At 36.9% G+C, this 14658-nt stretch overlaps 1 protein-coding gene across 2 annotated transcripts; it reads right to left on the reverse strand.

The window, feature by feature from the left end:
- Positions 1–10667: 10667 nt before the first annotated feature.
- On the reverse strand, positions 10668–13176 carry LOC105791482 (transcription factor PCL1). Of its 2 annotated transcripts, none has more exons than XR_008197456.1 (2): positions 11151–13176; positions 10668–11005 (listed from the first exon to the last, which is right to left on the reverse strand). XR_008197456.1 is itself a non-coding variant. In XM_012619564.2 (2 exons), exon 1 carries the CDS (start codon positions 12895–12897, stop codon positions 11887–11889), a length of 1011 nt encoding a protein of 336 aa, XP_012475018.2. In that variant the 5' UTR covers positions 12898–13175; the 3' UTR covers positions 10668–11005; positions 11856–11886. The 2 variants fall into 2 exon arrangements, 1 of the variants encoding a protein (XP_012475018.2); XM_012619564.2 differs by having other exon boundaries at positions 11856–13175.
- Positions 13177–14658: the final 1482 nt, after the last annotated feature.

A 14658-nucleotide genomic window follows, 5' to 3' on the forward strand; every position in this document is an offset into this window, starting at 1 on the left:
CAGCTTGGCGACTCCACTGGGGACCCAAAATAAGAGAGTCAAGCCACGTGTTGATTAATTTTTGTCTTTTGTCGAAAGTTGAAAATTTGATTTAAATATACGAACCTCTCATTACATTTTGTCTGTTTTGAGTTATAGTTTTCATGATGTTTTGTATTTTAAATTTTTATATCTCTGCACATTGCATTGCATGACCGTTGGTCACACCTTTTTAAGTGGGAGTGAGAAGCTAGTCCTTCGTGAGGTTTTCACCTTCGTGCAGGATAGTGGATCACTTTCGGGATACATCCGTACCTATGTCTTCGTGAGATTTTCATCTCTGTGCAGCCATAGGGAAATGTATTCCCCTGAACTGAACTCGGTCCGTATAAGCCTATAATGGGTGAGGATCGAGGAATCTGCTGGTTCGGGTACCCTTACTCTAGAACCAAACCTCATGTAGTGAACCTTAGGAGCCCACCCTAGGTAGAACCACTTCGAACCCCAAGTATTCACCCGAATAGGTGTTCTATTTATTCTTGCTTACTTTTACTTTGTACTAACCTGTTTTCTTTTTCTTTTTTTTTTTGTTATGATTGCATTGCATTTTCATCATAAAAAGAGGTGTTGATTCACGTTCGGTTGTTAAATAGAGAGCTTGTCATAAGAAAATGGGTCTTTTGATAAAGTGGAAAATAATAATGTTGCCCGAATATGTTCCGAGAAAACACAATACGAGAAAGATGATAGTTTAATAGAGGACAACACAACTATTGCTCATTTGCCCCGAAGATTCAAGCTGACAAAGATCATTCGAGAGCCGCTGAACTTTCTTAAAAAGAAGCCAATGAGCATCACGAGGATGAATGAGCAACGAGTCACGGCCCGGATCGAGCGAAAAGGAGATAGAAGATACTCCCTTTTGAAGAGTTCATGAGATTCATCTTAACGCTCGAATGAAGAAGAGGATCGAATGTCTCTGCCTATGAGGGCAAAAAACCGTATATATCCACTTTATGTAAAGAGATTTGTTTTCTAGTAAAGTTGTTCTAATAGAATTGAACCAAGAATTAACGTCTCTTTTTGCATTCATTTCATGCATTTTCATTGCGTTGCATCATATCCATTAAATTTTCACAAAGTGACCCTAATTAGGTAAAATTATTTCAGTTACCCTGGAAATCAACGAAAATCTGTCAACTAGATATCATTACAGTACTCGCCGGAGAACCAAAGAAATGGATCAAAGACTAGAGAAATTAGAGCAATTGCAAGAACAGATGCAAGCTCAGATGCAAGAAAAACTAGCCAAACTGCAGCAAGATATGGAAGCATCCCAAAGAGAATTATTGAATCAATTAAAACAGTTAACAGCTGGGGGGCACGATAAGGGGAAGAGCCCCGAGGTAAATTCTGGGGATGATCACGAAGACCCTGCCTACCCTCCAAGTTTCGTCCCAACTAATGTCCAGACGTAACCAAGGGTGTACCCACAGAGGGTACCTGTCACCATTAGATCCCAATACCAAGTTGGTGCCCCAGCATCGATGAACTTCCCAACAGGTTCGGGTTTTAATCCCGAGGATAATCCTGTTAATCCCGTGGTTCCGGATCTCGACGACGCAGCAGAAATAGAGAAGACAAGAGTAGACCTACCAAGACAATTAGAAGACCGATGTAAATGGTTAGAGGAGAAGTTTCAAGCTATGGAAAATGACGATTACCATCGAGGAATAGACGCTAAAGATTTGAGCCTGGTACCTGATTTGGTGCTCCCTCCCAAATTTAAAATGCCGGAGTTTGAGAAGTACAATGGGACCAGTTGCCCCGAGGCCCATATCACTATGTTCTGTAGGAAAATGACCGGATACATCAAAAATGACCCATTATTGATTCATTATTTCCAGGACAGTTTGATCGGGTCAGCGACTAGATGGTACAACCAATTAAGTCGGGCCAACATTCATTCATGGAAAGATTTGGCGCAGGCCTTTATGAAGCAGTATAGACACGTGATGGATATAGCACCCGATCGAATTGTATTGCAAAACATGGAAAAGAAGCCTAATGAGAGCTTCCGGCAATATGCTCAGAGATGGAGGGAAGTGGCTGCGCAAGTTCAACCACCACTTTTAGAGAAAGAGATAACTATGCTTTTTATCAATATTTTGAAAGCTCCATTTCTCAATCACATGTTGGGCAGTGCCACTAAAAGCTTTTCAGACGTAGTGATGTCTGGAGAAATGATAGAGAACGCCATAAGATGCGGCAAGATAGAAGCGGGAGAAAGCGCCAAGAGGTCAGCCCCAATGAAGAAAGAGCACGAGATAAACAATGCAAGCGTGTTTAACAAGAGCTATTCTAAACCAATCACGGTGGGCCAAGCAAGAGTAGTAACCACTAACCATCAAGGTTCTTCAAGGCAGGAATCCAATCCAAGGCCAAATGAAGAAAGACCTCAATTCACACCCATACCAATGACGTATAGAGAGCTATACCAGAACTTATATGACGCACATGTGGTATCTCCCTCCTATCTAAAACCCATGCAACCTCCATATCCTAAGTGGTACGACACGAATGCCCAATGCGAGTATCATGCGGGAATTACGGAGCACTCGATTGAAAATTGTACTACGTTTAAGAAGTTAGTTGAGAGATTTATTAAGATGGGGATCATAAAATTTGGCGACCCGTCAGGAACAAACATAGCAGGGGATCCGCTACCCAATCATGATTGATAATGGAGTAACTACAATGCATGAAGAAGTTGGGGAATGTTCACATCTGTTATTTGAAGAAGGGACCTTGATAGATATCTGCTGGGAGTTTTCTAAGCAATAGGACTGTGGAAGAAATCCCTGTAGTATTTAGAGCCTACTTACAGTAATATTCAAAACACACTTGTTGCTTTCAGCCTAGAGGTAGCAAGAAGTCTTTTGTGAAATAGGCTCATTATTTTAATGGAATGCATCTTTGCAATCTTTTGAACCAATATTCTTACATCCAAATCACTCTTTCATTCATAATCATATTGTACATAACTTCATATATTCTTTATTCTTTTGTACCTACAATAGGTCCCTGGATATCAACGACATGAATGGCACTGTTATAGACTTTGAATCTCCTCTTGAGCGAGACATGTGTTTAGAGGGATCTCACGACTTTGAAGATGACATAGATCGTAGCTTATCTCCAAGCTTGTTGAGGATGGTAGAACAAGAGGATAAACAGATCCTACCTCTTAAGGAATCATTAGAAATTGTGAGCTTGGTGAAGACTAGAATTGACCTGACCACAGAGACGAAGCAAGACCTTGTTGAGTTACCTCTAGAGTTCAAAGATGTCTTTGTATGATCATACCAGGGTATGCCTCGATTCTTATAATAAAACCTTCACAATAGCACGATGTCAGAAATTTACAGTGCGAACGATGCAATTCTTTACCGGGGCAATGCCTCTCTCGTTGAGTCAGCATAGCTTTGCCCATTTGAAGTCAAGTTTCCATCCCTTCAAGATGTTGTTAGATTTTGTCCGGATTAAAAAGGAAGATCCAAAGTTTTCTGTCGTAGTTGCGTCCCAAAAGAGCTCTATGAAAGAAATCTGGTACCAAAGAAGGTTTTTCACATACAAGCTGAAAGTGGAAGATCTTATAGAATAACATTGATTCTGGTCGAAAAACATAACCAAGACTTGCCTGATCTCATGAGTTCAGACTCAAAAAAAATCAAATAAAAAAAATCAAAGTCAAAAATAGGAGAAAAAAGAAAAAAAAAGAAGAAAAAAGAAAAAGGAGAGGTCAATGCGAAAACCCGCAAAGGGCGCTTTGACCAAAGGTGGATCTGAGTTGAAAACCCGAAAAAGGGTGACCCAAATTTTGAGCAAAATGGGGCATGGACATCACCATTGTCGAAGACTTCTAATGGGCATTACTTTATTTTTTTTGAGAGGCTACTTCATGGATCAAGGTCATCCTATACCGATACAGAATTTCAGAGAGGATGGTATTGGAAAATGCATTGAACTTAAATGATAGCACGATAATTGAGGTTTGAAATCAATTTAGAAGCAGACACCACGTTTTGCCACCGAATTACCTAGAGGTGAACAAGGACTGGCATGAGAAATTATCATTTGCCCTCATTGTTTGTCGAACATCTATACTGGGGCAATACCTCTCTTCTTGGTTTACAGGATTGAGGTAATTAAAATCCTCTCATTGCTTGTTGAAGGGATCCAATCGCGATATGATCAGTTGGCCCTAAGAAAAGGGTTAAAAGCTGTTCATCAAAGTCGAATGTACCATAAATAAATAATATGATCCCATAATAAACAGGCTCGTCTCAGAGAATTCCACGAGAAGGCTGGATGTTGAAAAAGATTCTTCCTTAACGAAAGGATTCCAAAGGGAATTGAATGCCAAACCAGGAATGTCCCTATGTTGTAAAGAAGACCATTTTCAGAGGAGCACTGATCCTGAGTGAGATTTCCAATCCTATAAACTCGGATCCAGTTAAGAAACACCTCATTTAAAGAAGAAAGAAGGATTAAGGTGAAAACCTGCAAATGGTACTTTGAGTCAAAAACAAAACAAAAAACAAAACAAAAATGAAATGAAAAAAATGAAAAAATGAAAAAATGAAAAAATGAAAAAATGAAAAATGAAAAAATGAAAGAGAAAAAAGGAGAGGCCAGGGTGAAAACCCGCAAAAGGACACATTGGGCCAAAGGGGATTTGAGTTGAAAACCCGAAGGGCTGCTCAAATATTGATCAGAATGTGGCATGAAGTGATCAGATTGGGGGCATGTGGTGATCTTGCTATACCTAAAAGGGTAAGGCGACATCTTGGGGCATCGACAAAGTCATGTAGATCTCCTAAACACATGTCAAACTCAGGAAAGTCTTCAGAAAGTTTGTACAGAAAAGTTCAAGCTGCGATATCTGGGGCACCTGACATTCATACTATTTATATATTGAATTTGTTATTCTTGGAATACTTCGTTCATTTTCAAGATACATGTTCCAATCAATTCCTCTTTTATTTTGTTATCCTTGATAATTTATTCATTTCGAGCTATGCTCTCAAATCAATTCTATTTTATCTATCATTATGATCTTTTACAAGCATGTTGCATTAGAATAATGATTAATGGACTAATAATACTTTCACAATGGAAGTTTGCATATTACTCTAGAAGTTTCTAAATAATATAGGAACCTGAAACAGGACTATTGTTTAGAAAACACCAGGTTTAAAGGGTGAAATATCTAAGAAGGAAGAGTCTAAGTTAAAGACTATCCTTTCAGATTTTGTTGTCCAAACATTTATTGAACAAAATGACAAGATGTCGTGTTGGTGACAAAGCTTCAATGAACAAACAAGCAAGGATCACCGAGTGATAAGAAAGGTTTTCTCGGAGAAGAAAATTTTGCAATTGTGCATGAGCATTTGGTATGACACCTTGGGGATGAGGTAAAGGACCAAGGAGTTTCACATTCAATATCATTGAATTGCGATAGGAGAAGATTGAGAAAAGTCATATCTTTCTACCATGGGGTTACAGCGGGAAAAAGATGGTTCAAATTTTTATGTCCCAGTGGATTGAACTTTGACGTTCACAGTAGGGGGCAATCAGATTAAGTGTTTCTTTGGATATGCTAGCCGAGCAAGAAGGCGTTATAGCACGTCAGTGATAAAGCCTTAATAAGCTTTTGCGTGATGATGACCTAAGCATTAAGGAATCATTTTCATGACATTTTGCATTCATTTAAATGTCATTCATACACATCTAGTTAGGAGCATTTGATTCGTTCTGATCATGTCATCCTAATCACTAGGCACAATTAGGTTCATAAAATAGAACATACAGGTCATGTTCCCCAGAGAATAGATCAACGAAGATAGCAGATCTTGTCTTCCTGTATTTGGCAGCGGAGGAGATCGAAGATAACATATCTTATCTTCCTGTATTTGGCAACGAAGGAGATCAAAAATAGCAGATCTTGTCTTCCTGTATTTGGCAGCGGAGGAGATCGAAAATACCAGATCTTGTCTTCCTGTATTTGGCAGCGGAGGAGATCGAAGATAGCAGATCTTGTCTTCCTGTATTTTGCAACGAAGGAGATCAAAAATAGCAGATCTTGTCTTTCTGTATTTGGCAGCGGAGGAGATCGAAGATAACAGATCTTGTCTTCCTGTATTTGGCAGCGGAAGAGATCGAAGATAACAGATCTTGTCTTCCTGTATTTAGCAGCGGAAGAGATCGAAGATAGCAGATCTTGTCTTCCTGTATTTGGCAGCGGAGGAGATCGAAGATAGCAGATATTTTCTTCTTGTATTTGGTAGCGGAAGAGATCGAAGATAGCAGATCTTGTCTTTCTGTATTTGGCAGCGGAGCAGATCGAAGATGGTGAATCTTATCTTCCCAATACAGTGGAGAAACAGATTTAAGCCATTAGTCCTATCACCCTAAGCAGTAGTGGAGTAGGTTGAAGATTACAGATTCTGTCACCCTAATCAGTAGTGGAACAGATCAAAGATGGTGAATCTTATCTTTCCAATACAGTGGAGAAGCAGATTTAAGCCATTAGTCCTATCACCCTAAGCAGTAGTGGAGTAGGTTGAAGATTGTAGATTCTGTCACCCTAATCAGTAGTGGAGCAGATCAAAGATGGTGAATCTTATCTTCCCAATACAGTAGAGAAGCAGATTTAAGCCATTAGTCCTATCACCCTAAGCAGTAGTGGAGTAGGTCGAAGATTGCAGATTCTGTCACCCTAATTAGTAGTGGAGCAGATCGAAGATGGTGAATCTTATCTTCCCAATACAGTGGAGAAGCAGACTTAAGCCATTAGTCTGATCACCCTAAGCAGTAGTGGAGTAGGTCGAAGATTGCAGATTCTGTCACCCTAAGCAGTAGTGGAGCAGATCGAAGATGGTGAATCTTATCTTCCCAATACAATGGAGAAGCAGATTTAAGCCATTAGTCCTATCACCCTAAGCAGTAGTGGAATAGGTCGAAGATTGCAGATTCTGTCACCCTAAGCAGTAGTAGAGCAGATCGAATATGGTAAATATTATCTTCCCAATACAGTGGAGAAGCAGATTTAAGCCGTTAGTCCTATCACCCTAAGTAGTAGTGGAGTAGGTTGAAGATTGTAGATTTTGTCACCCTAAGCAGTAGTAGAGCATATCAACAATAACGAATCTTACTGCGAACCTCACCCCCTAAAGCTACAACAGAATGGATTGAAGCTACAAGTCTCGTCTTTTTGAAGTGCAGTAGAGTGGATTGAAGCAACAAGACACGGTAGACTGGAATGAAGCTACTTGAAGAAGAGAAGCACCAGAACAAGTCAAGAATCAGCGAGGCCGGGCAAAATGGGCCTTTCTTAGTCTTTGCTCCGTTATCGTTACACGACAACGAGCAAAGAGGGGCAGCTGTACAGGCCCATTTTAACCTAACCCATTACAACCCATAACCCAAACAAAAACAAAACCTACCCAGGCCCAACTAAGCCTAACCCACCAAAACCAAAGCCCAAATCAGCAACCCAATTCAGCCCAATCTACCTAACCCTAGCCAATTTGTAGAAAAAAGAAATGACCATCCTAGGTGTGCGCACCTAGGGCCTTAATCCACCTACCCCCCACCACGCCTCGACTCGACCGTCCTTTGCTCTCTGCCATCGCCCAACTGCTCACCTGCAAACAAGCAAAGAAAACAGCAACAACAACAAAGAAAAAGAAGAGAAATGACAGCATAATAGATTAAAAAGAGAAAGTTGTAAATGGCTATATAAGCCATTCAAACCAAAATGTAAGGGGTGTTTTTAAAAAAAAAAAAAGAAAACAGATTCAATAAAATTAAAGGAAACAAAGAGGTGATTTTCGTTTTTTCTGCTCTTGAGTTCTTTTTCTTTTTCATTTACTTACTTTTATTTTTATTTTTATTTTTACTTTATTTTTTGAGTTTTCTTTTGATCTTATTTTTCGAAATATCTATAAACTAACATTTGTTTTATTATTTTCTTTTTTAAAAAGTCTACAAATACATATACAAAATAAAAAAAATCGACCTTTTGAATTTTCCTACCACAGTGTACGGTGGTGGCTTGTAACTGCAACGCGACGGCGGTGTTATTCGATTTCAGGCAAAGTGCCAGGAAAGGAGAGTTGAGAGAGTATTCTGAAGTTTTTTTTGTGAAAGAGGGGAAAAATGAAGTTTTTAGCAAAATTTTTGAAAATTATAGGGGCATGAAACGGCGCCGTTTTGGCCTAGCCCCAGAACACCCAAAACGACGCCGTTTAGGAGGCCAACCCGAGATCCGACCCAGATGCCCCCAGATTCGCATGTTTTTCTGCTGAAGGGCTAATTGCACTTTTAGCCCTTCCCCTTTTTAGTGATTTTTCAATTAAGCGTTTTGTTTTTTTTAATTGCACTCGGTAATTTGTTGCGTTTTCATTTTGGTCATTGATGGAACTGCACGTTTTGGGAAAACAGGGAATATTTCTAGTTTGGTCCCTCCCAGTTGTTTGCACATCCAATTAGGTCCTATTTTAATTTATTTCAGATTTGACCCCAAATTTTGTGTTAAAATTTCAATTTGATCCTTTTTCGTTATTTTGGTTATTTTATTAACAAATTTATTATTATTATTATTATTATTATTATTTATTCATTTATACTTTTTTTAAATTTTAGATTTAATTATATATACATATACATGCATATCTTTGAATTATATATATACATACCTCTATACTTTATATACATTATAATTTACATACGTTGTACATATATATATATATATATATATATACATATATATCTATGTATGTACATAGTTTTATAACTCATTTAATATATACGTACACACTCATATTTTTATATTTTATAATTTATCTACATATATATATATATATATATATATATCCATATACATTTTTTCTTTCACGAATACATATATATATCTTTTATATTTTTATAGTTCTATACATTTTCTTTGTTCATTTCTTCATTTACATTTTCATTATTTAGAATGGATGTTTTAATTTTATTGCTTATATGCTTGTGATTGTATATTATATTAGTTCGTCTCTGTATTTATTTTACTTTGTAGCCTTTGCTTGTATTATTTTAATTACATCATCATTATTGTTATTTCATTACACCTATTTTTATCTAGATTTCAAAAAAAGAAAAAAGAAATTTTAAAAATATGAGTAATACTCGGCATTTGGATCTTCGAGAGAATCGAGCCCTAACGTATTGGGTTTCGATTTTCTTCGTTGAATTTAAATAATCGAGATTACTCTTTTAAAAATGATAAAAAGCTCGTTATTGAGAATTCAATACGTTGTGTCCTAACGCATTGGATGTGACACGTTTTCTCGAGATGAGGTTTTTTTCGAAATAAATGCAATATTTAATGTTTAATATTTTGAGAAATTGTGCCCTAACGTATTGGGTTGCGATTTCTTCATTTGATTTAAATAATTGAGTATTCTTTTAAACTTTATCACACGAATTTTTTTTAAACTCAAGTTTTAAACGATATCGGGAATTAAAAAAGGATCGTGTCCTAACTTACTGGTCGTGATCTTTTTTTTAATCCAAGATAGTTAAATATTTTTCAAATAAGCATTTTTTATTCGCGTTTCGAGAATTCGAGACATTGTGTCCTAACTTACTGGATATGATTCTTTTTCTCGATTAACGTAAAATATGCTACTTTTCCCAAAAATTTTCATTTTAATATAAGGATCGTATTTTTAATTCTTCCAAGTTATCAATTCTCGACATCAAGACATTAACTAATCAACTAGGTACCAATTTTGGGCGTTACGAGGGTGCTAACCCTTCCTCGTACGTAACCGACTCCCGAACCCGTTTTCTGAGTTTCGTGGACCAAAATCGTTGTTTTAATAAAATCAAACCGTTTATTAAAAACAACCACTTTTCGAGGTGATCCAATCACACCTCATAAAAAAGGATTGGTGGCGACTCCCGTTCGTTTCATTTTTCAAAACCCAAGTCGACCCCGTTTTTCATCCAAAAAATGGTGTCAACACCATTTTTTTAGATTTTATTATTTTCGGTGAATATACAATTTTCGTTTTTTTTCTTCTCGTATTTTATGTTTTCTTAATCATATTTTTTATCATTTTAATTTTAATGCTATTTTTCTAAAAAAATTTAATTACAACATCCTAAATAAATTTCATAAAAATAAATTCCTAATCAACATACAATGTACATACCATTAATTTTTTCATGCTAAATAAATTTCATAAAATATATATACTAAATAAAATAATAAAACACGTACAATGTACATAACATGAATTTTTTCGAATGGGGACCATTAAATGGACAGTGCCGCCTATCAGTGGCCTGTCACATCACGCAGGCTTTTTTTTCTGTTTTTTATTTTTTTAATATTTTCGTAAATAAAAATATATATAATATTTTAGTTATTTTTTATTTTTATTTTTTGAAATATTTAGGTAAAAAACCCTTAACTCATGCTTTTTGTATGTATTCATGACTTTCTATATAATTTGAAGATGAAGAATAAATGGCACACTTGGCTGGCTGCCATTGCCAATAGATAAAAGATAAAAAGTTCACTAAAAGGAAACGGGACAAAATGGCCATAAGCCATCCAATAACAAGCAAGATTGATGATAAGTGGTGGACTTTCGCTTAGCTTTTTTTTTTTTTCCCTTGCATTTTTGTTTAATGGCCGAAAATAAAGAAAGTTTGATACAAGTTAATGGTAATTATGAATAAAATTAACAAGAACGTAAAATTTTAGGAACTTGACCTAATCTATGGTAGAAGATGAGTGAACTTCTGGGAGTGCTTCCTGCTGCTGCTATCAAGTAAATAGAGGAAGATAGAAGCTGAAATATGTGCACAGACAGCAACTTCTTTCTGCTATCCAGTGAGAGAGGTTTGTTTATCTCTTTCACATGTTCATTCAAGTGAACACCAAGTTGATCAAAATTTTCTGAATCTACAAAACAATAATAATAATACTATGTTAATTGAAATCCTTGAAACAAAGTACAGTAACAGTCAGCAAGCATGTGAAATATCAAATCAAAGCCCTTGAAGCAGTTTTTTTTTTTAAGTAACTGAGAAAAATACGGTTTTATCACCAGTATAGCGAGGAGCAACAAGTGCAAAACCACTTCACCAGTCGAGCTAAATAAACTAATACTGTGAGCGGAAAGCTTGGAGAAAGAAAATAAGGAAGATTGAAGCCATTGTAGGTGAAAAGCATAAAAAGGGTTGGATAAAGTTTGCAATTCAACAAGTAAATGAAACAGACAGTTGGGGTTCTAAAGTACATTGATACAACTGTATAACATTAACTCAGAAATACCAAAAGCACTGCAGAGCAGCACAAAGTCAGAATCCAATAAACATAGTGCTGAGCTACGTACAAGCTCGATTACAAACAAAACTACCAAGAAAAACGTCTATTCTTCTAGTGAAAAGGAATTGCTTACCAATTAAGTCAGTATCAGGACAATGAACTAGATATATGCAGAATGAGAATAGGCATCAGTCATAATCAAGCCTAAGAACAAAAAAGTGATTCCTTCTCTGTCAAAAAGAATACAACTATGAAATTATTGCCTCATATTCCTGTTTAAATCATATTGTCACATCTATTCCTAGTAATCGAAGAAAAATAACCCAGCTTCGGTTCCATTCCAACCCCAAAACACCCAAGCAAAGATCTAAAACAAAGGTTTTGAAGCAAATTAGCATGCTACAATTCAATTCTCAGCAAAAGGAAGTTCCTTTGATAACCAAAAATTGTAACTAACAGGCATAAATGAAAGAAAAAGACTGACCTTGGTACAAAAATCTAGCTAATTTAATTTATCATTGGGAACCATATCTATTCCCACCAGACCAGTCTCTCTGCTGCATCATCCCATAGGAGTTCGCTTCGTACCCATTCTGATGGTGATGTTGTCTTTGTTGATGATACAATCCTTGATGCATCCCCACATGTCCACACATCGGCATCGGTACCGGCATCATTGGTGCCCCATAAGGCATCGGTATAGCCATACCCAAATGCCCATTCCCATTGGCACCAGCACCACCACTTCCTCCTCCTCCTCCACCGCCACCACTTCCAGTCTCGTGAAGACTCTGCGGCACCGGTGTTGATGCAAAAAGCTGATCGGAAGCTGAAGGGCCTTCGTTGCTTAACCCTTGCATTCTCTTCAAGTAAAGCCGATATTTTTGCAAATGACTGGCGACGTTCTCGCGGGTCAAGCCTTCCACGTTCATTAACTGCATGATTGTTTTGGGAACCGCGCTTTTAATCCCTAGATGAGCCACCACATCAACGAATCTCTTGTGCAGCTGCGGCGTCCACACTAAACGCTGTCGTTTCAATGTCCTCCCCGACGGATCGTCCGAGTTCTCCGTCGTCCTAACCGCTGAATCCGCTTCCTCTGCAATATCCATCTTCCTCATCTTCTTCGGGTCAGATCCGGAGCCCGACCCCGACCCATATCCTTCCGCTTCAACCACTATCGTATCACGGAAATTGCTATTACTGTTATTGTTATTGGTGGTTGAGGAGTGGGCCCCGGTAGAGCGGAGAGAAGAGAGAGTATTGCGAGAAGCGCGGTTGACATCAACAGTGGTCCGACGAGGCTCCGGCGAGATGCTGAAAGCGGAGGCAAGTTCCGGCGGGATTAAGGATTGGGATAATGGAGTTAAATCGTCGCAGTTAGGTAATCCCATCTCCCATTCGATAACTCTTTCTTCAACATCGTCGTCGTCGTCATCAACGATGGTGGTGATGGCGTTTGCGGTTGCTTCTTCATCGTCTCCGCCGTTAGCTTCAAAGTCCCTCATCTTCACTTCTTGACCCATATTTATTGCTTTTGGCCTTGAAAATAGGGATTTAAAAATAATAAGAAATGACTTTTCAGAGATGATTGTTTGGATCGGAAATGAAAGAGTAAAAACTGTAGAGATTTTCAAATATTTGCGTGGAAATCGGGGGCTGTTTGGGAAGTAAGAAAAAAACTTTGGTTTTTTACATTTTAGAGGGTAGAAGGAAAATAAAGGAAACCGAAGAGAAAAGGCAAAGTGCAATATCTGATTCCAGATGGGTCTAGCGGTGGTGCCGACGTGGACGAGTTTACCAGATATTTTTGATCCGCTAAATATCTCCCTCCCTTCTCCTATAAATCTCAAAATCAGCATTTATCCAATTAGGTTTGGCCACGTAAGTGACATCTGTCTGTGCTGTTCGGATGGAACCGGTCGTGCTGGATCATCTTAAATTGATATCGTCGACAATCCGTATTTCTTTCCTTTTATAAGAAAACATTTTATATCTTATCGCATTCTAGGATACTGTTAGTATTTTAAAATTAAGCTAAAACTAAATACATAAATTCATAGTAATGTTACTTGAAATTAATTATAAAATTTTTTTTTTGAAAGAATATTCTATGCATAGTTAATGTATAAATTAAAATACATATAAATAATTTTATTTTAAAATAAATATTAATTATAATTATTAAACTCAAAATCCAAAATCCAAAACCTAAAAAAATCTTAATTAATATTTAATTACATTAAATAAATTTAATTCTCAATATTTTTTTAATCTATATAAGCTCACTTTTGAGGGGGATTTTGGGAAAGAGCGGATTGGGATTAATGTTAGGACGGTTTTGCCCTTTTAAAGCCGATTAACGAGAATGTTGGTGAACAGCGTGGAAGGTTGTAAACCGTTGGATGATAAGCATGAAGGATGGATAGGAGGAAGACCAAAGTCTGTCCACTTGGACACCAATATTATTTATTGTAAGATTCTGGTAACACTCATTTTTAAACTTATCATCATCTATACTAAATTACAATTCTAGAAAAGCTTTTTATACATGCAAATCCTTCATCATCTACATTGAATATTCAGTCAAATAAAATGTATATTAGTAGGAAACACATTAATTTTATTAAATGTGAAAACTGTAGAAAATTAATGTAGTATGGGTTAAATATACCTCAACTAATGGCTTTCTTCTTCTTTTTTTGGAATAATATAAAAAACAATTATTTACTTAAATAGTATTTCTTTTTTTTTACCAAAATAGCATGAGACATAATTTTTGAACCTCAAATCACATCGCAACTGTCAATTTAGTATTGACAGATATGCACCTGATTCATTGGGACACCAAATCGATAACTACCATATCGATTTGGTGTTTCTCATTTCTTGTCATGTTCGTGCAAAGAGCAAAGATTCTTTGCTGCCTAGAAAGCCCAAATCGACAACCACTATGCTGATTTGGGTTTCGTAAGCATCATAAGATCTTTGCCCCTACACCGACATGACTAAAAGTGTGGGATTTCTGGACCTACCAGACTAAGGGGTCTTTGAAGACCCCCAATTTTTTGGGAACATTTGGATAAGTTTGAAAAAGAAAATCTAAGAGTTTTTTGAAGAAAAAAAACTAAAAGTTAAGTGAAGTGAGGAAAAAAAAACAAGTTAATAGAGTTTTAAAATTTGTTAGAAGATAGTTTTGCTTAGAGAAGGAGGATTAATATTCCGAGGTGCCGAAAACCAATCACTAGTTTATTGGTAAAAAATACTTTTATTATTATGCATAGATT

Source organism: Gossypium raimondii, chromosome 7 (genome assembly GCF_025698545.1).
Source record: "Gossypium raimondii isolate GPD5lz chromosome 7, ASM2569854v1, whole genome shotgun sequence".
In the NCBI taxonomy this organism is placed as follows: Eukaryota; Viridiplantae; Streptophyta; class Magnoliopsida; order Malvales; family Malvaceae; genus Gossypium; species Gossypium raimondii.